Source organism: Bombina bombina, chromosome 1 (assembly GCF_027579735.1).
Source record: "Bombina bombina isolate aBomBom1 chromosome 1, aBomBom1.pri, whole genome shotgun sequence".
Taxonomy (NCBI): Eukaryota; Metazoa; Chordata; class Amphibia; order Anura; family Bombinatoridae; genus Bombina; species Bombina bombina.
The window spans coordinates 217,813,534-217,839,517 of record NC_069499.1 but is presented as its reverse complement, the minus strand read 5'-3'; the positions used below and the strand labels follow the sequence as shown (position 1 = coordinate 217,839,517).

Below are 25,984 nucleotides of genomic sequence, written 5' to 3'. Positions count from 1 at the left end.
TTTGTTCCTCCCTGATGATTGATGTACGCTACAGTCGTGATGTTGTCCGACCGAAATCTGATGAATTTGGCCTCCGCTAGTTGAGGCCATGCCTGGAGCGTGTTGAATATCGCTCTCAGCTCCAAAATGTTTATCGGGAGAAGAGATTCTTCCCGAGACCATAGACCCTGAGCCTTCAGGGATTTCCAGACCGCACCCCAGCCTAACAGACTGGCATCGGTCGTGACAATGGTCCACTCCAGTCTGCGGAAACTCATCCCCTGAGACAGGTGATCTTGAGACAACCACCAGAGAAGAGAGTCTCTGGTTTTCTGGTCCATTTGTATTTGAGGAGATAAATCTGTGTAATCAGCATTCCACTGCTTGAGCATGCACAGTTGCAGTGGTCTGAGATGAATTCGGGCAAAAGGGACTACGTCCATTGCCGCCACCATTAAACCAATTACCTCCATGCACTGAGCCACAGAAGGCCGAGGAATGGAATGAAGAGCTCGGCAAGTATTCAACAGTTTGGACTTCCTGACCTCTGTCAGAAAGATTTTAATTTCTACCGAGTCTATTAGTGTTCCCAGGAAGGGAACCCTTGTAAGCGGGGACAGAGAACTTTTTTCTACGTTCACCTTCCACCCGTGAGACCTTAGAAAGGCCAGAACAATGTCCGTATGAGCCTTGGCTCTGTGGAAAGACGACACCTGTATTAATATGTCGTCTAGGTAAGGTGCTACTGCAATGCCCTGCGGTCTTAGCACCACCAGAAGGGACCCTAGCACCTTTGTGAAAATTCTGGGAGCGGTGGCCAACCCGAAAGGAAGGGCCACGAACTGGTAATGTTTGTCCAGAAAGGCGAACCTTAGGAACTGATGGTGACCTTTGTGGATAGGAATATGTAGGTACGCATCCTTTAGATCCACGGTAGTCATATATTGACCTTCCTGGATCATCGGCAAGATTGTCCGAATGGTTTCCATCTTGAAAGACGGAACTCTGAGGAATTAGTTTAGAATTTTTAGATCCAGGATTGGCCTGAAAGTTCCCTCCTTTTTGGGAACTACGAACTGGTTTGAGTAAAAGCCCAGTCCTTGTTCCGCAATTGGAACTGGGTGTATTACTCCCATTTTTAGGAGATCTTCTACACAGCGTAAGAACGCTTGTTTCTTTGTTTGGTCTGAAGACAAACGAGAAATGTGGAACCTTCCCCTTGGGGGAGAATCCTTGAATTCTAGAAGGTACCCCTGAGCAACTATTTCTAATGCCCAGGGATCCGGAACGTCTCTTACCCAAGCCTGTGCAAAGAGAGAAAGTCTGCCCCCTACTAGATCCGGTCCCGGATCAGGGGCTACCCCTTCATGCTGTCTTGGTAGCAGGAGCAGGCTTCTTGGACTGTTTACCCTTATTCCAGCCCTGCAAGGGTTTCCAGGTTGCTTTGGGCTGGGAAGCGTTATCTTGCTTTGCGACAGCAGATGTTGCAGCAGGTCCGCTCCTGAAGTTGCGAAAGGAGCAAAAATTAGCCTTGTTTTTAGCCTTAAATGGCCTATCTTGTGGAAGGGCATGGCCCTTGCCCCCAGTGATATCTGAAATAATTTCTTTCAGCTCTGGGCCGAAAAGGGTCTTCCCCTTGAAGGGAATATTTAACAGTTTTGTTTTGGAAGACACATCCGCCGACCATGACTTGAGCCAAAGCGTTATTCGCGCCATGATGGCAAAACCTGAGTTTTTCGCCGCTAGTTTAGCTAACTGGAGAGCGGCATCAGTGATAAAAGAATTAGCCAGCTTTAGAGCATGAATTCTATCCATGACCTCATCGTATGAAGTCTCCCTTTGGAGCGACTCCTCCAGGGCCTCAAACCAAAAAGCCGCTGCAGTAGTTACAGGAATAATGCAGGCAATTGGTTGAAGCAGAAAACCTTGCTGAACAAAAATTTTCTTCAGCAATCCTTCCAATTTTTTATCCATAGGATCTTTGAAAGCACAACTGTCCTCTATTGGTATAGTTGTACGCTTAGCAAGTGTTGAAACAGCCCCCTCTACCTTAGGGACCGTCTGCCACTCGTCCCGTCTGGGGTCATTTATGGGGAACATTTTCTTAAAGATAGGGGGGGGAACAAAGGGTACACCTGGTCTCTCCCACTCCCTAGTCACAATATCCGCCACCCTCTTTGGGATCGGAAATGCCTCAGTGTATACAGGGACCTCTAAAAACCTGTCCATCTTACACAATTTTTCTGGGACCACCATGGGGTCACAATCATCCAGCGTAGCTAAAACCTCCTTAAGCAGGACGCGGAGGTGTTCCAGCTTAAATTTAAACGCTAAGGAATATGAATCTGCCCGCTGAGAAACTTTTCCTGTATCAGAAATTTCTCCCTCAGACAGACCTCCCCTCACTGCTACTTCTGAGTTTTGTGAGGGTACTACAGATAAATCATCCAAAGCTTCTGATTGCTCATCCTCTGTATTTAATACTGAGCTATCGCGCTTTTTTGAAAAAAATGGCAGTTTGGATAAAAATGCTGCAAGGGAATTATCCATGACTGCTGCTAATTGTTGTAAAGTAATAGGGGCCAATGCGCTAGAGGTACTAGGCATCGCTTGTGCGGGCGTAACTGGTGTCGACACATGGGGAGAGGAAGAAGGACTATCCTCATTACCCTCTGTTAAAGAATCATCTTGGGCTACATTTTTAAGTGTCACTGGATGGTCTTTAAAATGCTTAGATGTTTTAGCACACTTTACACATAAATGCAATGGGGGTACCGCCATGGCTTTTAAACATTAAGAACAAGGTCTATCTGAAGTCTCAGACATGTTTGACAGACTTATACAGCACTACAATACAGAAAAAAATCACTTTTTGAAAAAACGTTACTGTGTCTTTAAATAATAAAAAGCACACACTTTTTTTCCAAATCACCACAAATTTTCAAATCAATTAACCCCTTATTGACCAAACCAGAGCAAATTGCAGTAAACAACCGGTTTAACACACTACAGCACGGTGCCACAGTCTTTGCTGCGGCCCTACCTTCCTTTAGGGTTATTTGTAGCAGAAATATAAGCCTCCTTGATGTCCTCCTTCACTCTCAGGACTCTACACGTGAAGCTGCATGAAGCTGTCTTGATATTAACTGCGCAACTGAGGCGCGAAAATGAGGCCCCCTCCCTCTTCAGTCCAGAGTTATGGGGCCTTCCTGAGTCAGACTAGGCGTCTAATAATATGCCAGGCGTAATAAAAACCCCAAAAGTGTTTCCAACGTTTCAAACACTTGAATAAATATAAGATTCCATTAATAAAATAATCGATTTAGCCCATCACAGTGTCTACCAGTATTTAAGCCCTTAACTGAAGCCATCCTTCTATACTGCGTCTCAGAAAATGGCTTACCTTCCCTCATGGGGATTTCTGTCAGTCTTCTAGCATTACCAGGTCTTGTTAGAAATAAATGACTGAGCATACCTTAAGCAGTTAAGCCTGCAAACTGTTCCCCCCAACTGAAGTTGTCCGGTACTCAACAGTCCTGTGTGGGAACAGCAATGGATTTTAGTTACAGCATGCTAAAATCTTTTTCCTCTCAGCAGAAATCTTCATCACTTTCTGCCTCAGAGTAAATAGTACAAACCAGCACTATTTTAAAATAACAAACTCTTGATTGAAGAAATAAAACTATAAATCTAACACCACAAACTCTTTACCCTCCCGTGGAGATGCTACTTGTTAGAGCGGCAAAGAGAATGACTGGGGGGGCGGAGCCTGAGGGGAGCTATATGGACAGCTTTGCTGTGTGCTCTCTTTGCCACTTCCTGTAGGGATTGAGAATATCCCACAAGTAAGGATGAATCCGTGGATTGAATACACCAAGTAAAAGAAATTATGTTCCTGTCCATAAGATGCATCTACTCTGAGGACCTCATACCGATTAGGGCAGGGGTGTCCAAACTTTGCTCTCCAGAGGTTTTGGAACTACATTTCCGATGATGCTCAGCCAGCATTTTATCTAGCTGAGCATCATGGGAAATGTAGTTCCAAAACCTCTGGAGAGCAAAGTTTGGACATCCCTGGATTAGGGGCTCTGTTATTGTTTCTATTGTAGTAGGGGTGATGTTGTTGTTAGTCATGGAAATACCTATTGTTTCTAGAGTGGTCCCTGGGAGGATAATAAGTGGAGCTATAGTCTATAGGAGGATAATTAGTCCTATTAGTGTATAGGTTTTTATGGTAATTTTTATGATTGTAATTAATGGAGTGATCAGTATTGTTCTTTCTTTGTGGTTTAGATACCAAGACCCACTCCTGTGAAGGAATTGGCTAGTTTGAGAGCCTTAATCCTATCTTGTATATGCAACAGAGTCTCTACTAAAATTTATTCAGACAAGGTGTTGAACCAATAAGATGTCGCACTTGCTACTGTGGCAATACAAACTGCAGGTTGCCATTGAAGACCTTGATGAACATACATCTTCTTCAAATAAGCTTCCAGCGTTTTGTCCATGGTATCCTTAAAGGAGCAGCTATCCTCTTCTAAAGGGATCGTAGTTCTCTTAGCCAGAGTAGAAATAGCCCCTTCTACTTTAGGCACCGTGCGTCAAGAATCTTTAATGGAGTCAGCAAAAGGAAACATCTTTTTAAATACGGGAGACGGGAAGAAAGGAATCCCTGGCTTCTCCCATTCCTGTGATATAATCTCCGTCACATGGTCTGGGACAGGAAAAACTTCCGCAGAGGAAGGAACATCATAGTATTTATTAAGTTTACTAGACTTCTTAGGGTTGACAACGACAGAAGTATCGGAGTTGTCCGAAGTAGCCAATACCTCCTTTAATAGTACACAAAGATGATGAAGCTTAAATCTAAAGTTTACTTCTATAGTATCAGATAAAGGAATAATACAGAAACCTTACTATCTGAATGTCTAATTTTCCTCTTGCATTTTCCCAGCATAGGAAAAGCAGATAATGCCGCAGATACCGCAGAAGATACCTGTGCAGCAAAATATGCAGGCAAATAAGCTCCTCCAGGAGGCTGAGAGGAACTGCAGGGCACTGTATGTGACGCCATAGAGGCTTGGGACGTATGAGGAGAAAGCTGTGGCATTGCCTGAACAGCATCATCCTGAGAGACATTGGGCTCAGCGGGCAACAATTTATCTTTAAATTGAAGAGTTCTAGCTAAGCATGCAGCACAGAATTCCATAGGCAAAACAATTTTGCCTCAAGGCATAACAAGCATTTGTCAAAAAACAGAGTCTTCCATGTCCATAATATTAAATAAAAAAATCCCCAAATTGCAGAAATGTTTTAAATACACTGTCACTTTAAGAATTTTTAATACCACAGCCGCTTAACGTTATGCAAAAATTCTTTAAAATAATAAACCAATCAGGCCCCCTACAACTCAGACAGGCTGAGGTGCCTTACCGTAACACTTATACACAATTTGGTTGCCAGAAGTCTCTAAAACACTGAGGAGACTGAAATTCAATGACGCCGCTCCTTGAATTTCCGACAATTTAAAGTTTATGCATAAATCCCTGTATAAAACATAAGCCCCCCACACACACACTAATAAAGTATTTCAACAAAATTAGCCCAAAGAGGAAAAAAGTCCCAATAAAGGGAAGATTAACCCCTAGTCTCAACCAACATAATGTGCCTGCCCACTGCCAAAGAGAATCCTGTATAAAGGATTTTAAAAATGTCCCCATCTACTGCATATGAAATATTCTTCTGAAGTGCAAGTCTCCAAGACCTAGAACACAAAAGTACTTACTTGCAGTCTAGCTGTCCGGAAGGACACAGCTCACAAGGCGTGAAAGGACACATACTCCTTACAGAGACCTGTAGAAAAAGAAAGAACAGAGTAACCAACTCTGGCTTTCTGTACCATGGGCAGCAATGTGTTAGGAAGTTGTGAAGTAGTCCTTGCTTTGTTTCCTAACTGCTTAAAAGCCACCACTACTCTACTGAAGAGATTGACGTGGACTCAGCTAAACCCAAATCCTTGCTTGCAGGGAAAAGAACCCGGAAAAGGAATTAATTTCTTCAGACACCAAAATTCACCTGCTCCACTGACAGAGGCAAATAGAATGACTGGGGATTATGGGTAGGGGAGTGACACTTAACAGCTTTGTGGTGCTCTTTGCCTCCTCCTGCTGGCCAGGAGTGATATTCCCACTAGTATTTAAATTAAGTTGTGGACTCTCCATATCTTAGGAAAGAAATTAGAGCTTAAATTTGTCAACAACAAACTTAACCTAACAGATTGCACAACATCTAAAAGAAGATATCTTAACCATAACATCTACAGAAATAGTACACATACCAGCTCCCTCTGTCTCTTGAGACATATTCAAGGGAAAACAACAATTCCCCTCCCAACTAAAGCAATAAAAGGGAGAGGTAATAGGTGGAAGGGGCACTCATTCCCAGAGACTTGGAAGACAAAACTAAAAAGACACCAGCATTCAGGATCATATAACAAAGAGTACTAATATAGGTCTTTACATGTATGATAGAAAAACAAAATAAAGCTTTCCATAAACAAAAATTGTGTGGTTGGTGTTTCTGATGGGCATACATCATTCTTTAATTTATCCACTGGCAATTCAACCCATGACAGTATATATACATGTGTTTTATACTGATGCTGAAACACGGTAAAGTATTCAAAATGTATATTAAACACACATTACATCATCAGTATGGCTAAAAACAATGTATTATTAGATACATACCCTTTCCAACTATAGCAACTGAACCTTCTGAATGTGTCCAGTCATAATCATAGGAACTGATTTGCTGAAAACTTGAGGCTGATCCAGTAATTCCTAGAAGAGACGCATTGTTACTTTCTGAATATAATGTATTATTATTTCAAGGGTTACTAGTTTTAAAGTCAATATAAATTATGCTAACAAAATTAAACAATAATTTGAAAATGTCTGTTTTACACATATAACTTTGAAAATGCACTATTAATTTGTAATATATATATAAAATAATATGGCCTTAAATAAGTTCAAATGTTCTATTATGGCATCACCCATAAGAAAGTAAAACATATTATGTCACCTCTGGCATTACACAGTTCAGCAAGAACATACAAATTCAAACATTATCCAACCTTTCATAGGTTTTAAAGGTTTCTGTTGGTCTTTGGGCTGATGTTTTGTATGGCCAAGAGACAGCTCTTTTGTATGATCTTCTTCAGCATCTATGATGCCATTTCTATAATGCATACGTTGTCCGACTACTCTCACTGGTTTCTCTTGAGTAGATGTTCCTGAAAAAACAAAATAACATAAAACACTACTATGCTACATTCTATTATTTATCTTTTATAGTCTAAAAAGATTTTGTATCTTAATTCTGTGAGAGTTTTTAACAGCAGCAGAAGTAAATTAAAGGGACACTAAACCCAAACTTGTTCTTTAAAGATTCAGATAGAGCATGCCATTTTAAGCAACTTTCTTATTTACTCCTATTATCAATTTTTCTTCATTCTCTTTCTATATTTATTTAAAATGCAGGAATGTAAAGCTTAAATACCTGCTTTTTAAATAAACATAGCAAGAGAACAAAGAAATATTGATACTAGGAGTAAATTAGAAAGTTGCTTAAATTTGCATGCTCTATCTGAATCATGAAAGAAAAAAACAATTGGGTTTAGTATCCCTTTGACAACCAAGGACGTACAGGGTACGTCTTACAAAAACTGTCACTTAATGACCAAGGACGTACCCTATATGTCCTCAGGGGTTTTAAGCGGTGGAAGCGATCGTGATAGCTTGCAGCCGCTTTCAAGGTATTTTGAGGCATCACTGCAATACCTTTTTTACCCACCCATGCAGAGAGAGTCACTCTGTGGCCCTCTCTGCATCGGCCAGCGATGGTGCCGATCGTTGGTGGGTGGGAGCCATAGCAGGGAGGCAGGTGGGCGGCCCATTGCTGGATCACTTCCTGATCTGGTGCGTGCAAGTGGTTGGGTGCGTGAGGGAGGGGAGCGTGCACACTAGTAATAATACATTGAAGGTGATGGGATTGAGGGAGAGGGAAAGGGGGGGCAATTAAATATAAAGAAAGGGATCTGGGGGGGTAGGCTATTGAGGGGGGCAGCTACACTACAGAAAATTGGCTTTTATGCCAATTATTATTTTTTTTTTTTTTATTATTATTTTTAAGCAAACAGCTGCCAGTACCCAAAATGGCAGCAAATAGGTAGAGGGGGGAGGGTTAGAGAGCTGTTTGCGGGAGGATCAGGGAGGTTGGGGGCTAAGGGGGGATCCAACACTGCAGAACAAATACATAAATATAAATAAATATATATATATATATATATATATATATATATATATATATATATATATATATATATATATATATATATATATATATATATATATATATATATATAGAGAGAGAGAGAGAGAGAGTCTTATTTAGTACTGGCAGACTTTCTGCCAGTACTTAAGATGACGGTGACAATTGTGAGGTGGGGAGAAAATAGAGCTGTTTGAGGGGGGTCAAGGAGGTATCAGGGGGTGGGATATGTCAGATGGGAGGCTGATCTCTACACTAAAGCTTAAATTAACCCTACAAGCTACCTAATTAACCTCTTAACTGCTGGGCATAATACAAGTGTGGTACACAGCAGCATTTAGCGCCCTTCTAATTACCAAAAAGCAATGACAAAGCCATATATGTCTGCTATTTCTGAACAAAGGGGACCCCAGAGAAGCATTTACAACCATTTGTGCCATAATTGCACAAGCTGTTTGTAAATAATTTCAGTGAAAAAGTTTGTGAAAAAGTGAACAATTTTTTTTATTTGATAGTATTTGGCGGTGAAATGGTGGCATGAAATATACCAAAATGGGCCTAGATCAATACTTTGGATTGTCTACTATAAAAAATATATACATGTGACGGGATATTCAGGGATTCCTGACAGATATCAGTGTTACAATGTAACTTATGCAAATTTTGAAGAAGAAAAAAATAGTTTCGAAATAGCAAAGTGCTACTTGTACTTATTACCCTATAACTTGCCAAAAAAGAACATGTAAACATTGGGTATTTCTAAACTCAGGACAAAATGTAGAAACTATTTAGTATGGTTGTTTTTTGGTGGTTGTAGATGTATAACAGATTTTGGGGGTCAAAGTTAGAAAAAGTGTGGTTTTTTCCATTTTTTTTTCATATTTTCTAAAAAATGTTATAGTAAATTATAAGATATGATGAAAATAATGGTATCTTTAGAAAGTCCATTTAATGGTGCAAAAAAACGGTATATGATATATGTGGGTACAGTAAATGAGTAAGAGGAAAATTACAGCTAAACACAAACACCGCAGAAATGCCCTGGTCCCAAACGGTAAGAAAATTCGAAAGTACTGCGGTCACTAAGGGGTTAATTTTACAACATATTTTTTGCTTTTACTTTACTTTATACAAAATATATACAGTTTATCAATTAATGACAAAACACAAGTTATTACCAGCCTTTCAGTTGTAAAATAAATGAACAGAAGTAGGGATATTCTTATGTTGAAGTTCTGGAACAAAATACACTCTGTACCCCTCAACAAGACACAGCAAACACCACACCTTCTTACAGATATCTTAGAATTTAATAAAAACAAATTCAAATGATTATATTGGAGGATACAGTGATAACTGTTAATCCGAGATATTAAACGCTGCCATTAAATGTTTTTTGTCATTGCATTTTATACAACTTCTTAAAATTAGCCCTGACCATTAATGTGTTGCAGCAAAATAATTTAAAGGGTGTGAATACTGAACAGCTTCACCTTATCTTCTTGTCGTACATGTCTCTTGTAAATTAGGACATTTTATTTTATACATGATTAAATTAAAATTTAAAAAATGCCTTCAATGGGACTTTTCATTTGTTATTTTTTTTTTAATTTTCTAGTTCCCCTCAGATACACATACTAAACTGATCCTTATGTTGACCCTAGACAAAAGGAAACTGTGTCCACAAATGAGCTCTCTAAGCAAATTGAACTTCCTTAAAGATTTAATTATGCTTTAACCCTTTGAGTGCTAATGACGGCTCTGAGCCGTCACAGAGTTTCCCACTCTGGTGCTAATGACGGCTCAGAGCCGTCACTAGCACTCTCCCATTTTGAGGGAGATCTGGGGGCTCCCACCCGCTCCTACCCCAGCGATCGTGCCTGTAGAGTGACAGGCATCGCCGGGGCTTCCCATTTTGCATGGTGACGTCACACACAATAACGTGATGATGTCACTGCGCAACTTAATTTGTACTTAACAATGTTAAGTATAAGAGCAGGGGGCATGCTGCTTAGAAGCCTGTATCTCAGGCATCTAAGCAGCTACAGACCCCCAAGCACCTAACCTTTCCAATAGTGTAAGTATTTGGGGTCTGAAAAAAAAAGTTACAAAAAAAATGTTTAAAAAATAAAAACAAACTTAAAAAAATCTTAGCACCCAGGTGGGAAAGTGCTTAGCACTCAAAGGGTTAAAAGGACATGAAACCCAATTTTTTTCTTTCGTGATTCAAATAGAGAATAACATTTTAAACAACTTTCTAATTTACTTTTATTATCTAATTTGTTTCATTCTCTTGGTATCATTTGTTGAAGGAGCAAAAATGCACTAATGGTTTCTAACTGAACACATTATTAAGCCAATCACAATCTATTTATATCTGCAGCCACCAATCAACAGCAAGAAGTTAGGTTCTCTGCTGCTACTGAGCTTGCTTAGATAAACCTTTCAGCAAAGGATAGCAAGAGAAGGAAGCAAATTAAATGATAGAAGTAAATTGGAAAGTTGTTTAAAATTGTATTCTCTATCTGAATTATGAATGGAAAAAAATTGGGTTTTATGTCCCTTTAAGCATGAAGAAACTTAACTATACTGTCTACATACAGTATATTAAGTCAGACTTACATCTAACAAACTTCGCTGCATAAAAACTGACAACAAAAAAAAGCACTTCACGCCCTTTTTATTTTTCTACATCCCTCGTTTTTAATGTATCTCCCCTCCTGCTGGCAAAAAAACTGTTGTTAGCCTTACTGACAATATTGGGGAATGTAATATATGAAAACAGAATACTGTGTTCTATGTAATATTTTGAGTTGACTGTCGCATTTGGACCCCCAAATGATGATTTACAGAATCGTCCTAGTTCATCTTGATACGATTCACACTGATATTTGTGCTTTTTTATTTTATTTTTTATATATGCACAGTATATACACTGTCAAAACGGTATTAAAGTTATATTCTTTAAAAAAAACAACAAACAAAAAAAACACTTCTTACCAACTACAGTACTTAATCCATTCAAGGAATCAGTACAATGATGCTCTCACAAAATGTTTGAAGTTACTATTCTTTAATCATATGAACTTTTAATGTGTAAGCTATTAGCATGAAGTTGACCAGAGAGCAAACAAACTATTTTACCACATAAAAAGTGGCTTAACAAAGGGCTATTATAAGTGATAACTGAATAGGTAACTACCTCTTAGAACAAGTTACTATGCATTTATTGTCATAAAGAAAAAGTAGTAAACAACACTACTCCTACTTGAAGCATAGCACATAAAGTATGTGACACTGTAGCAATTTATATGCAAAGCGATATTACGGCAATGTTCTTCAGGTAATATACTGGTATAACTCTGAAAGTTATATCAAGATTACATTTAAAAGATATGATGGTGTAGTTTATACCTTGATGATGATGTTCTAGTTTTTTGTAAGTATCCTTATTTCGGGGAGATGGAAGTCTAGGGGGTCGCGCCTTTGATTTAGGAATAGAAGTCACATCAGATCTGTCAAAAAAGTAGACAGAAAAAACAAATAATAAAATAGCACTTAAATACAACGAAATATGCAGTGAGTAAATGTGCCCTGTGCAAAAAGACTATCTGACAAACACCTATATGCATAACATGAAGTGGTAATGATTGTGAACTTGCATGTACAGATTATTCAGCTCTGCTATTTTGTTGGTTGCTATAGAATATATATATATATATATATATATATATATATATATATATATATATATATATATATATATATATACACACACACACTATAGCAACCAACAAAATAGCAGAGCTGAATAATCTGTACATGCAAGTTCACAATCATTACCACTTCATGTTATGCATATAGGTGTTTGTCAGATAGTCTTTTTGCACAGGGCACATTTACTCATTATGTACTGTCCCAGTATGAATCCGCCCTCCTGTAGTCAACCACCTAGCTGTTCAACTTGAAAATAATAGTAATCCAACAAAAGCAGCAACAAGCCAGGATTTGCATCAAACAAAAAGTCAAAGTTATTGATGTTTCAGGGATATTTTTTCAGCTGAAGTTAGGGACCCAAGTAATGGATGGGCCATGAAGGGTAAATTTGACTAATCACCTCATGGCCAACAGCTGTAATTAACCCTCCGTTTTATGTTTTTCCAATATTTGCAGCTACTTGTATGTGCGTGAGTGCAAGACAGAATTTGTTGCTTGTCTAAACTGTCCAATATGCACATGGACAACAATAAAGTTTCAACTGTATATTTAAAAAAAAAAAGTGACAAATAACTTTACTACACAAACACGATATATGATCACCTGTTGTTTTCTCATGTATGACACGCCCATGATGACAGATCATATACTCTGCACAGTAACCTAAGAAGAATATAACAGGACTCAAGGCTGTTAGTGTTTAACATATTAAACTGAAAGACTCTCTATTGCATCCCTCTAAAGACTCCGTAAGGGCAGCATTACTTCTCTTCCACAATTACACAAACATGCCATATGCCCTGAAGTCACCTGTGGCATTGCAGAGAGTATGGATCAAGTTAATGATCTCTCATGCTGTCTGTCTCCTTGGTGAACTTGCACAAGCGTATATCTGAAGTCAAGATATCAATGCTGATGGAGGAAATCAAGAATGTCACTTTTACATTAATTTCTATTATAAAATGTACTTTGTTTCCTTGGTATCTTTGTTGAAAAGCATATGCACATATACTCAGCAGCAAGGAACTATTGGGAGCTATTTGGTGTTTGTCATTGGCTCTCAGTTATGTTCAGCCCGGTCCAATGTGTTTAATTTCATTGTAGGGGTAAAACACATAATTTCATGCAAGCAACAGTGCAATAATAAAGTGCTCTTACACATATTACAACATTTTCTTTTTGGACTTTTATGTACACTTAAGGATAGTCTAGTCAAAAATAATCTCATGATTCAGATAGAGCATGCCATTTTAAGCAACTTTCTAATGTACTCCTATTATCAATTTTTCTTTGTTCCCTTGGTATCTTTATTTTAAAAAGCTGGAAAGTAAGCTTAGGAGCCGGCCCATTTTTGGTTCAGCACCTGGGTAGCGCTTGCTGATTGGATGGCTGCATTTAGACACCAATCAGCAAGCGCTACCCCGGTGCTAAACCAAAAATGGGCCGGCTTCTACGCTTACATTCCAGCTTTTTAAAATAAAGATACTAAGAGAACATTTTTTTTTATAATATGAGTAAATAAGAAAGTTTCTTAAAAGTGCATGCTCTATCTGAATCATAAAAGTTTAATTGTGACTATACTATACACTACATACTTCTACTTCTAAATTGTAAATCCTGGTATAAATCACAGGAATCCAGTAACTAGGCAATCCTTACAAGAAGCCTCTTTTAAAGATATGGGGAGCTCATGCTTTACTACACTTACAAGAGGGTGGACAAGATTATAGGTAAACGGAAACCAGAGGGTTTAGTTTACTAATATATGAGTATGCTGCTGCTGAAAAGTTTGTGTCTTTAACACAAAATCTGAGCTTCACACCTCATTCTGAAAAAATGTGTGTGGTTTAGAAAATTTCCAGTAAACATTGCCTGGCTGCAAGTGGTTACTGTTTAACAGCTGATAAAGTCTTTATTTAGTTTAGTGCATGTCTTGGACAATTTCCAATTCACAGCTGAGGTATAAACTTCTGGGATATCCAAAGATTCTTTTCACGCTACAATAGGCAGATCATTCATTCCAACATTAACAACCATTTTTCTTTGTTAATCTACAGATATCAGATCAGATTGTTCTTTTTAAGATCAACCTTTTTTGCCCTAATAAGTATTATGAACAAATTGTTCAAGGTGATTTCAGAGATGACATTATTACTGCTGACAATAGTATTAAAGGGTATAATGTAGCCCCCAAAGCGTTCAGAATATAAGATGTCATTTTGTACCAATATAACAAAACACCAGAAACTGTCATTTCATAATCAAAATTTTCATTGTTTTTTGGTCCAGGAATACACCATTTTAAAAGCATTGCTTGATCTTATTTTCTTTATAGTGGCCAATTATGGATAAATATAAATGGTGCTCAAGTATCAATTCTCTGTTGTGAAAATTAAAAAATAAATAAAAAAACAAACATTTATGATATTAAATTATGGGGAATTGCAAAATAAATTTTATATATAGATATATTATTTTAAGTACACATTTTATGGGGAATTTAGTTTTGAGTTGGCCTCTTTAAAAGGAGATTAAAAGGGACATAAATACCTACATTCATACAGTTTTAAATAACAGAAAAATTATCAAATTGGCTTCATTCTCTTGGCATGCTTTGCTGAAGGAGCAGAAATGCACTACTGGGACCAAGCTGAACACAATGACAAAAAGCATATATGCGCAGCCACCAGTCATCTCCCAGTAACGTATTGTTGCTTCTGAGTCTACCTAGGTATCCTCTTCAACAAACGACACCAAGAAAATGAAGCAAATTAGATGATAGAACATGCGAGTTTAAGCAACTAAACAATTTACTTCCATTTGGATCATGAAAGTTTAATTTTGACTTTACTGTCTTTTTAAACGCTAATTTAACCACCTCCATATACTGATCAAAAGGCATGGGAATTCGAAAATTAGTTTTCTAAAAGAATGTTGAATATGGCGGCAGAAAGTTCTTTTCATTCTTGTTTCATTCTTGTGAAAGCACAACACACACAGATCTTGATTTACACAGATCTTTGTATGTTGCTCTTTCATAAGAATAAATCCGTCTGGGAAAAGAAATGACTGCTGCTACCCGCCGCCAGATTTTGCATTCGTTTACAAAATGAATTGCCGAATTCACATGCCTATTGATCGAGCATTAAAAAATTGGCATTATTCTTTCATTGTTAATTTTCCCTGCTTTTCGTTCAATTTACCCTTGAAATTGTGTATTTTTCAATTTCCTCTAAGAGAACTGAAGAGATGCTGCATATTTGAGCATGTAACATGATGCACAGCGATTACTTAGATTAGTACAGTAACTTATTTACATAATAGGAAATAAGACACACCCCTGGGGTGGTCTGGAAAGAAAACTCCACTTGTGCACAACACTGCAAGCTATCATTATGGTGTGGTGGGCATTTAAAGGACCACTGAACACAGTAGTATAGCATAATCAGTAAATGCATAATAAAAAGACAATGCAACAACACTTAGGGGGTCCATGTACTAAGCAGCATAATCTGCTTTGGAGCCTTTGTGGGGCAGTTTAGCAGCCTGCTTCCCGTAATGTAAGGCACAGCCGTCATTAGAAATCACCTCGAAGCTCGAACACACTCGCTCGGGGTGATTGATCGGCTCCTCTCGTGCAAGAAAAAAGGAGCAGCATTACACACGTGCTTGTGTATGTAATGGTACACTGTAAGTCAGCTGTCCATATGCTGCAAAGCCGTGCAGACAGGTGGTTCTCAAATTGTACTCATGTCGTTTAGTACATAGGGGTCCTTAGTTTGAATTTAAAATGAGTAGTAGATTTCATTGTGACAAAATTTTAAAGTTAGTTCTATTTTCCTTCTCACTGCATCATGTGACAGCCATCAGCCAATCACAAAATGCATATACGTATATTCTGTGAATTCTAGCACATGCTAAATAGAAGCTGGTGCCTCAGAAAATTCTGTGCTCTATCTAAAACATAAAAGTTGAATTTTGACTTTTGTGTCCCTGTAAGTAATAAACCAACCTCCTCTTAAATGTACATTAAACACAGAGATGGTTATTCTAGTAGTTAATGTATAACTGCCCCTTTTTTGATAAGATAACATGCTTTTAAACCTAGAGACACCTAGGTTACAACATGGTGGTGTGCCCATAACTTATTTACATTTATTTGGTCAATATTCAAACAACTAGTGTAACAAGATTTTTTTTTTTTTGTTTGTTTTTAATACATCCTTATGTCTGGCATTTATTTAGTCATTTATATCATTTAAAAACTGTGAACTCAGACAACCAATCACATCCTGAAGCAAGCACACAAAATTGAAAAAAATATATTTTTTAAATGTTCATGAAACTTTGCATATTAGGAAATTAGAAATAAATATAGATAAATAAATGTAGAATCATTAAAAAAAACATAATTTTTGCTTACCTGATAAATTTATTTCTCTTGTGGTGTATCCAGTCCACGGATCATCCATTACTTGTGGGATATTCTCCTTCCCAACAGGAAGTTGCAAGAGGATCACCCACAGCAGAGCTGCTATATAGCTCCTCCCCTAACTGCCATATCCAGTCATTCGACCAAAACTAGCCGAGAAAGGAGAAACCATAGGGTGCAGTGGTGACTGTAGTTTAAAATTTAGACCTGCCTTAAAAGGACAGGGCGGGCCGTGGACTGGATACACCACAAGAGAAATAAATTTATCAGGTAAGCATAAATTATGTTTTCTCTTGTTAGGTGTATCCAGTCCACGGATCATCCATTACTTGTGGGATACCAATACCAAAGCTAAAGTACACGGATGAAGGGAGGGACAAGGCAGGTACTTAAACGGAAGGAACCACTGCCTGTAGAACCTTTCTCCCAAAAATAGCCTCCGAAGAAGCAAAAGTATCAAATTTGTAAAATTTTGAAATGGTATGAAGCGAAGACCAAGTCGCCGCTTTGCAAATCTGTTCAAAAGAAGCCTCATTTTTAAAGGCCCAGGTGGAAGCCACAGCTCTAGTAGAATGAGCTGTAATCCTTTCAGGGGGCTGCTGTCCAGCAGTCTCATAGGCTAAGCGTATTACGCTCCGAAGCCAAAAAAGAAAGAGAGGTTGCAGAAGCCTTTTGACCTCTCCTCTGTCCAGAGTAAACAACAAACAGGGAAGATGTTTGACAAAAATCTTTAGTCGCTTGTAAGTAAAACTTTAAAGCACGGACTACGTCCAAATTATGTAAAAGACGTTCCTTCTTTGAAGAAGGATTAGGACACAATGATGGAACAACAATCTCTTGATTAATATTCTTGTTGGAAACTACCTTAGGTAAAAACCCAGGTTTTGTACGCAGAACTACTTTATCTGTATGGAAAATCAGATAAGGAGAATCACATTGTAAAGCTGATAACTCAGAGACTCTACGAGCCGAGGAAATAGCCATCAAAAACAGAACTTTCCAAGATAAAAGTTTGATATCAATGGAATGAAGGGGTTCAAACGGAACTCCTTGAAGAACCTTAAGAACCAAGTTTAAGCTCCATGGAGGAGCAACAGGTTTAAACACAGGCTTAATTCTAACCAAAGCCTGACAAAATGCCTGGACGTCTGGAACCTCTACCAGACGCTTGTGCAAAAGGATAGACAGAGCAGAAATCTGTCCCTTTAAAGAACTAGCTGATAATCTTTTATCCAAACCCTCTTGGAGAAAGGACAATATCCTAGGAATCCTAACCTTACTCCATGAGTAATTCTTGGATTCACACCAATGAAGATATTTGGGCCATATCTTATGGTAGATTTTCCTGGTTACAGGCTTTCGTGCCTGTATTAAGGTATCAATGACTGACTCGGAGAAGCCACGCCTTGATAAAATCAAGTGTTCAATCTCCAGGCAATCAGTCTCAGAGAAATTAGATTTGGATGATTGAAAGGACCTTGTAGTAGAAGGTCTTGTCTCAGAGGCAGAGGCCAAGGTGGAAAGGATGACATGTCCACCAGGTCTGCATACCAGGTCCTGCGTGGCCATGCAGGCGCGATCAAGATCACTGATGCTCTCTCCTGTTTGATTTTGGCAATCAGTCGAGGGAGCAGAGGAAACGGTGGAAACACATAAGCCAGGTTGAAGAACCACGGTGCTGCTAGAGCATCTATCAGCGTCGCTTCTGGGTCCCTGGACCTGGATCCGTAACAAGGAAGCTTGGCGTTCTGGCGAGATGCCATGAGATCCAATTCTGGTGTGCCCCAACGATGAACCAATTGAGCAAACACCTCCGGATGGAGTTCCCACTCCCCCGGATGAAAAGTCTGACGACTTAGAAAATCCGCCTCCCAGTTCTCTACACCTGGGATATGGATCGCTGATTGATGGCAAGAGTGAGTCTCTACCCAGCGAATTATCTTGGAGACTTCTAACATCGCTAGGGAGCTCCTGGTCCCCCCTTGATGGTTGATGTAAGCCACAGTCGTGATGTTGTACGACTGAAATCTGATGAACCTCAGGGTTGCTAACTGTGGCCAAGCTAGAAGAGCATTGAATATTGCTCTTAACTCCAGAATATTTATTGGGAGGAGTTTCTCCTCCTGATTCCACGATCCCTGAGCCTTCAGGGAATTCCAGACTGCACCCCAACCTAGAAGGCTGGCATCTGTTGTTACAATTGTCCAATCTGGCCTGCGAAAGGTCATACCTTTGGACAGATGGACCCAAGATAGCCACCAAAGAAGAGAATATCTGGTCTCTTGATCCAGATTTAGCAGAGGGGACAAATCTGTGTAATCCCCACCCCATTCCACTGACTGAGCATGCATAATTGCAGCGGTCTGAGATGTAGGCGCGCAAATGGCACTATGTCCATCGCCGCTACCATTAAGCCGATCACTTCCATGCACTAAGCCACGGAAGGGCGCAGAATGTAGTGAAGAACACGGCAGGAATTTAGAAGCTTTGATAACCTGGACTCCGTCAGGTAAATTTTCATTTCTACAGAATCTATCAGAGTTCCTAGGAAGGAAACCCTTGTGAGGGGTGATAGAGAACTCTTTCCCTCGTTCACTTTCCACCCATGCGACCTCAGAAATGCCAACACTATGTCCGTATGAGATTTGCCAATTTGGAAGTTTGACGCCTGTATCAGGATGTCGTCTAGATAAGGGCCACTGCTTTGCCCCGTGGTCTTAGGACCGCCAGAAGAGACCCCAGAACCTTTGTAAAAATTCTTGGGGCTGTAGCTAACCCGAAGGGAAGAGCCACAAACTGGTAATGCCTGTCTAGAAAGGCAAACCTTAGGAACCGATGATGATCGTTGTGAATCGGTATGTGAAGGTAAGCATCCTTCAAATCCACTGTGGTCATGTACTGACCCTCCTGGATCATAGGTAGGATTGTCCGAATAGTTTCCATTTTGAACGATGGAACTCTGAGGAATTTGTTTAAGATCTTTAGATCCAAAATTGGTCTGAAGGTTCCCTCTTTTTTGGGAACCACAAACAGATTTGAATAAAATCCCTGTCCTTGTTCCATCTGTGGAACTGGATGGATCACTCCCATTATTAGGAGGTCTTGCACACAGCGTAAGAATGCCTCTTTCTTTATCTGGTTTACAGATAATCTCGAAAGGTGAAATCTCCCTTGTGGGGGGGAAGCTTTGAAGTCCAGAAGATATCCCTGAGATATGATCTCCAACGCCCAGGGATCCTGAACATCTCTTGCCCACGCCTGGGCGAAGAGAGAAAGTCTGCCCCCTACTAGATCCGTTGCCGGATAGGGGGCCGTTCCTTCATGCTGTCTTAGAGGCAGAAGCAGGCTTTCTGGCCTGCTTGCCTTTGCTCCAGGCCTGGTTAGATTTCCAGGCCGGCTTGGATTGCGCAAAAGTTCCCTCTTGTTTTATAGCAGAGGAAGTTGATGCTGCACCTGCCTTGAAGTTTCGAAAGGCACGAAAATTAGACTGTTTGGCCCTTGATTTGGCCCTGTCCTGAGGAAGGGTATGACCCTTACCTCCAGTAATGTCAGCAATAATTTCCTTCAAACCAGGCCCGAATAGGGTCTGCCCCTTGAAGGGAATGTTAAGTAATTTAGACTTTGAAGTCACGTCAGCTGACCAAGATTTAAGCCATAGCGCCCTACGCGCCTGGATGGCGAATCCAGAATTCTTAGCAGTTAGTTTAGTCAAATGAACAATGGCATCAGAAACAGAAGAATTAGCTAGCTTAAGTGTTCTAAGCTTGTCAAGTATTTCAGTAAATGGAGTAGCTGTCTGAAAGGCCTCTTCCAGAGACTCAAACCAGAACGCCGCAGCAGCAGTGACAGGAGCAATGCATGCAAGCGGCTGCAGGATAAAACCTTGTTGAATAAACATTTTCTTAAGGTAACCTAATTTTTTACCCATTGGATCTGAAAAAGCACAACTGTCCTCGACAGGGATAGTGGTACGCTTTGCTAAAGTAGAAACTGCTCCCTCCACCTTAGGGACCGTCTGCCATAAGTCCCGTGTGGTGGCGTCTATTGGAAACATTTTTCTAAAAATAGGAGGGGGGGGGGGGAAACAGCACACCGGGCCTGTCCCACTCCTTAGTAATAATTTCTGTAAACCTTTTAGGTATTGGAAAAACGTCAGTACACACCGGCACCGCGTAGTATTTATCCAGTCTACACAATTTCTCTGGCACTGCAATTGTGTCACAGTCATTCAGAGCAGCTAAAACCTCTCCAAGCAACACCCGGAGGTTCTCAAGCTTAAATTTAAAAGTAGACATATCTGAATCAGATTTCCCCGAGTCAGAGACGTCACCCACAGACTGAAGCTCTTCCTCAGCTTCTGCATATTGTGACGCAGTATCAGACATGGGCCTTAAAACATCTGCGCGCTCTGTATTACGTCTAACCCCAGAGCTATCGCGCTTTCCTCTGAATTCAGGCAGTCTGGCTAATACCGCTGACAGGGTATTATCCATGATTGCCGCCATGTCCTGCAAAGTAATCGCTATGGGCGTCTTTGATGTACTTGGCGTCATTTTAGCGTGAGTCCCTTGAGTGGGAGTCAAAGGGTCCGACACATGGGGAGAGTTAGTCGGCATAACTTCCCCCTCGTCAGAATCCTCTGCTGATAATTCTTTTAAAGATAACAGCTGATCTTTATTGTTTAAAGAGAAATCAATACATTTAGTACACATTCTCCTATGGGGTTCCACCATGGCTTTTAAACATAATGAACAAGGAGTTTCCTCTATGTCAGACATGTTTATACAGACTAGCAATGAGACTAGCAAGCTTGAAAAACACTTTAAATCAAGTTAACAAGCAATATAAAAAAAACGTTACTGTGCCTTTAAGAGAAACAAATTTTGCCAAAATTTGAAATAACAGTGGAAAAAAGGCAGTTAAACTAACGAAACTTTTACAGTGTATGTAACAAGTTAGCAGAGCATTGCACCCACTTGCAAATGGATGATTAACCCCTTAACCCCTTAAGGACCAGCGACGTACCCTGTATGTCGCTGGTCTTTTTTTGGGACTTGATTGTTTTATAGCGCGGTCTTGCCACCAGCGTTGAGACTGCTCTATTCAACAAAGCCTACTGAAGGGAGAGCATTAATAGCGTGTTATTGCTAGACTTGTGCTATTATGTCCTGAAAAAACCCTTAACGACCAGTGACATACAGGGTACATTGTGGTCATTAAGGGGTTAATACAAAAAAACATTAACAAAACGAAAAATATTCATAACATTCATAACAACTGCCACAGCTCCTACTTTTGAAGCCCTTTGAGCCCTTCAGAGATGTCCTATAGCATGCAGGGGAATGCTGAGGGAAGCTGAATGTCACAGTTTGTAATTTTAACTGCACCAACTGTAACTTTTATACTATAACAGTGGAAAGCCTCAGGAAACAGTTTCTAGGCAAAAATAAAGCCAGCCATGTGGAAAAAAACTAGGCCCCAATAAGTTTTATCACCAAAGCATATATAAAAACGATTAAACATGCCAGCAAACATTTTATATTGCACATTAATCAGAGTATATACCTCTGATAGCAAGCCTGATACTAGTCGCTATTAAATCACTGTATTTAGGCTTAACTTACATTAATTCGGTATCAGCAGCATTTTCTAGCAATTCCATCCCTAGAAAAACTTAAAACTGCACATACCTTATTGCAGGATACCCTGCACGCCATTCTCCCTCTGAAGTTACCTCACTCCTCAGACATATGTGATAATAGCAGTGGATCTTAGTTACTTCTGCTAAGATCATAGAAAAACGCAGGCAGATTCTTCTTCTAAATGCTGCCTGAGATAAAATAGTACACTGCGGTACCATTTAAAAACAATAAACTTTTGATTGAAGAAAAAACTAACTATATTTTACCACTTTCCTCTTACTACCTCCAGCTATGTTGAGAGCTTGCAAGAGAATGACTGGATATGGCAGTTAGGGGAGGAGCTATATAGCAGCTCTGCTGTGGGTGATCCTCTTGCAACTTCCTGTTGGGAAGGAGAATATCCCACAAGTAATGGATGATCCGTGGACTGGATACACCTAACAAGAGAAAATAAAAATAATGAGCCATAAACCTCTCTTACAGGATATGTCAACTTCAGTTCTATAGTAGTCCTCTTTGATCTTTAATTGTAGGCATACTTAAAGGGACAGTCTAGTCAAAATTAAACTCATGATTCAGATAGGGCATGCAATTTTAAACAACTTTCCAATACACTTTTATCATCAAATTTGCTTTGTTCTCTTGGTATGCTTTGTTGAAAGCTAAACCTATTTAGTTGAACCAAGGTAGGTTCATATACCAATTTCAAAGCCCTTGAAGGCCGCCTCTTATCTCGGTGCATTTTGACAGTTTTTCACAGCTAGACAGTGCTAGTTCATGTGTGCCATATAGATAAAATTGTGCTCATGCCTGTGGAGTTATTAATGAGCCAGCACTGATAGGCTAAAATGCAAGTCTGTCAAAAGACCTGAAATAAGGGGGTAGTCTGCAGAGGTTTATATACAATGTAATCACAGAGGTAAAAGGAAATTTATGCTTACCTGATAAATTGATTTCTTTTACGATATTCCGAGTCCACGGATTTCATCCTTTACTTGTAGGCTATATTCCTCCTGCTAACAGGAAGTGGCAAAGAGCACCATAGCAGAGCTGCTATATAGCTCCTCCCCCCAGTCATTCGACCGAAGGTATAGGAAGAGAAAGGGAAAGAACCAAAAAGGTGCAGAGGTGACTGTGAAGTTTAAAGAAAAAATAAATCCTGTCTCAAAATGACAGGGCGGGCCGTGGATTCGGTATATCGTAAAATAAATCAATTTATCCGGTAAGCATAAATTTCCTTTTCTTTTACAAGATATACCGAGTCCACGGATTTCATCCTTTACTTGTGGGATACCAATACCAAAGCTTTAGGACACGGATTAAAGGGAGGGACAAGACAGGAACCTAAACGGAAGGCACCACTGCTTGAAGCACCTTTCTCCCAAAAATAGCCTCAGAAGAAGCAAAAGTATCAAATTTGGAAAATTTTGAAAAAGTATGAAGGGAGGACCAAATCGCAGCCTTAAAAATCTGTTCAACAGAAGCCTCATTCTTAAAAGCACAAGTGGAAGCCACAGCTCTAGTGGAATGAGCCGTAATCCTTTCAGGGGGCTGCTGTCCAGCAGTCTTGTATGCCAGGCGGATGATGCTTCTCAGCCAAAAAGAGAGAGAGGTAGCCGTAGCTTTTTGACCTCTACGCTTCCCAGAATAAACAACAAATAGGGAAGATGTCTGACGAAAATCCTTGGTCGCTTGCAAATAGAAACAAAACCTTCCAAGATAACAGTTTAATATCTATGGAATGCATGGGTTCAAACGGAAGAAAAACTAAACTAACTTTTTATCACCACATAAACTTTACCCTTCCTATTGCTATGCATAGGCAAAGAGAATGACTGGGGAGAGGAGTTAGGGGAGGAGCTATATAGAAGCTCTGCTGTGGTGCTCTTTGCCACTTCCTGTTAGCAGGAGGAATATATCCCACAAGTAAAGGATGAAATCCGTGGACTCTGTATATCTTGTAAAAGAAAAAGTATATTAATATAACCGTGTTGGTTATGCAAAAGTAGGGAATGGGTAATAAACGGATTATCTATCTGTTTAAACAATACAAATTCTGGAGTAGACTGTCCCTTTAACTACCTGTTACAGTAAAAAACAGATTGTATATTTTAGAGGACACTTTGCAAGTCATTTTACTACTTAACTTAAAAACTTAACCGGTTTTATTTTTAGGATTCTCTTCTGATCAAAATTATCATAGAATAGCAATTTTAAATTTTATAGACAAAAGCAGATGGAGATCCTATATAAAACTGCCCATATCTCCAGCCTGGACTGTCCTTTTTAGAAAGTATTATAAACACCCAACTCATCGCACTCAGTCCAGGATGTTAATAAAAACGGAAGGGCGTTGTAAAGTAAAAACATCAGACTTTATTCCATCTTCATGAAAGTATTACACAGAAAAAAAAATATAATGGTACATAACTTTCTAAATAAGTCATAAGGAAAGTTATGTACGATCATACAAAGGCATTTGAGTCAGTTTATTTTTGTGTGATGCTTTTATGAAGATGGATACAGGCTGCTGCTTTTTTTTACTTTATTACACTCTTCCTTTTTTATTAACATCCTGCATTGAGTGTGAGGAGTCATATCTTTTGCCCTGAGCACCAGCAAGGAGGAGTATTAGTTGTGGGGAGAACCATCTGCATGTTGCACAGGAAGCAGAAGATGCAGTGTAAAGAAAGATGAACTCAGGGGCAGTTGCTAGCTGATTGTACAGCCTTTCTAGAAAGGACCAGGCTATTATATAGGCAGATTGCTTCTGTATTTTCACAAATGCAAATATGAAAATTAAGATTTGTTTACCTAAGTATTAAGATAAGAAAACAGGCATGGACTAGAGAGGGATGGTTGCAACCCAATGACAACACCCACATAAGACCAGAGCATGTGTCTCTGATTGTCATGTCTCTCTTTCAGAGGGGTATTGGTATTTTGGGGCTGGAATTTTTATTTATTTTTATATGTTGAACCAGACTGTTATACTGCAGGAATATTCTCTTTGCGTGACACATTTTGGGCAAGGTGACTCCTGGGGAGGCAACAGAAAAAGCTAATAATCTTTTGCTTATTCATTGGCTGAGTGCCTCTCTTTTTATGTATGTATACAAGTTGTTCCATTAAAGGGATAGGAAACCCCAAAATTTTGTTTTGTGATTCGGATAGAACATACAATTTTAATCAACTTTCCAATTTACTTTTTTTTTTTTTCCCTTGACATGTATATATATATATATATATATATATATATATATTTTTTTTTTTTTTTATTTTTATTTTTATTGAAGAACTGTCAAATAAAATGGTACATACAGACTTATCATGCAGTAGTTATACATATATTTTGCAAGTTGAGTCTTTAAAGAAGATATATAGAGATCAAGACAGTCCTCAAATTTTTATACCCCTTAGACATCATATTAGGTCGCTCTTGGACCCATTAGAAACTTAAGATCTGTTTGGTGTGGGGTAGTATTAGGCCAGTGCTGTGAATAAAATAACAGTAAGAAAAACTGTAAAGGGAAGGCTTTACATACTGTGATGAAGAAAACAATAAAGAAAAAAGTCCCAACTGGGCTAATAGTTAAGAAAGTAACTAGCTGTCTAGCATTCCTAGTGCAATAGGGAAAATATATTATGCTGCACATACACAACGTGAGGTTATAAATATATGTAATATTTTTCAAAGGTTCCTCTTGGTATCTGTCTTAATGATAAGACCTTATGTAAGGCAATCTTTTTAGAACAGGGTGGACATTATCAATGTTGGGGCAATGTAAATTCGTGTTAACTATAGTAACAAGATTGATAAGACTGCTAATACTATATTATATGGATTACTGAGGTAATAATGCTACATACTAAAAAGTGG

At 39.2% G+C, this 25,984-nt stretch overlaps 1 protein-coding gene across 1 annotated transcript in view; it reads right to left on the bottom strand.

Annotated features, from left to right (window-relative positions):
- The window catches only part of TOGARAM1 (TOG array regulator of axonemal microtubules 1), a 334,226-nt gene that overhangs the window by 186,222 nt on the left and 122,020 nt on the right, over positions 1–25,984 (bottom strand). Inside the window, 3 exon segments of the mRNA XM_053697849.1 lie at positions 6,729–6,821; positions 7,118–7,276; positions 11,728–11,828. Of these exon segments, the coding sequence (XP_053553824.1) occupies positions 6,729–6,821; positions 7,118–7,276; positions 11,728–11,828 (353 nt within the window).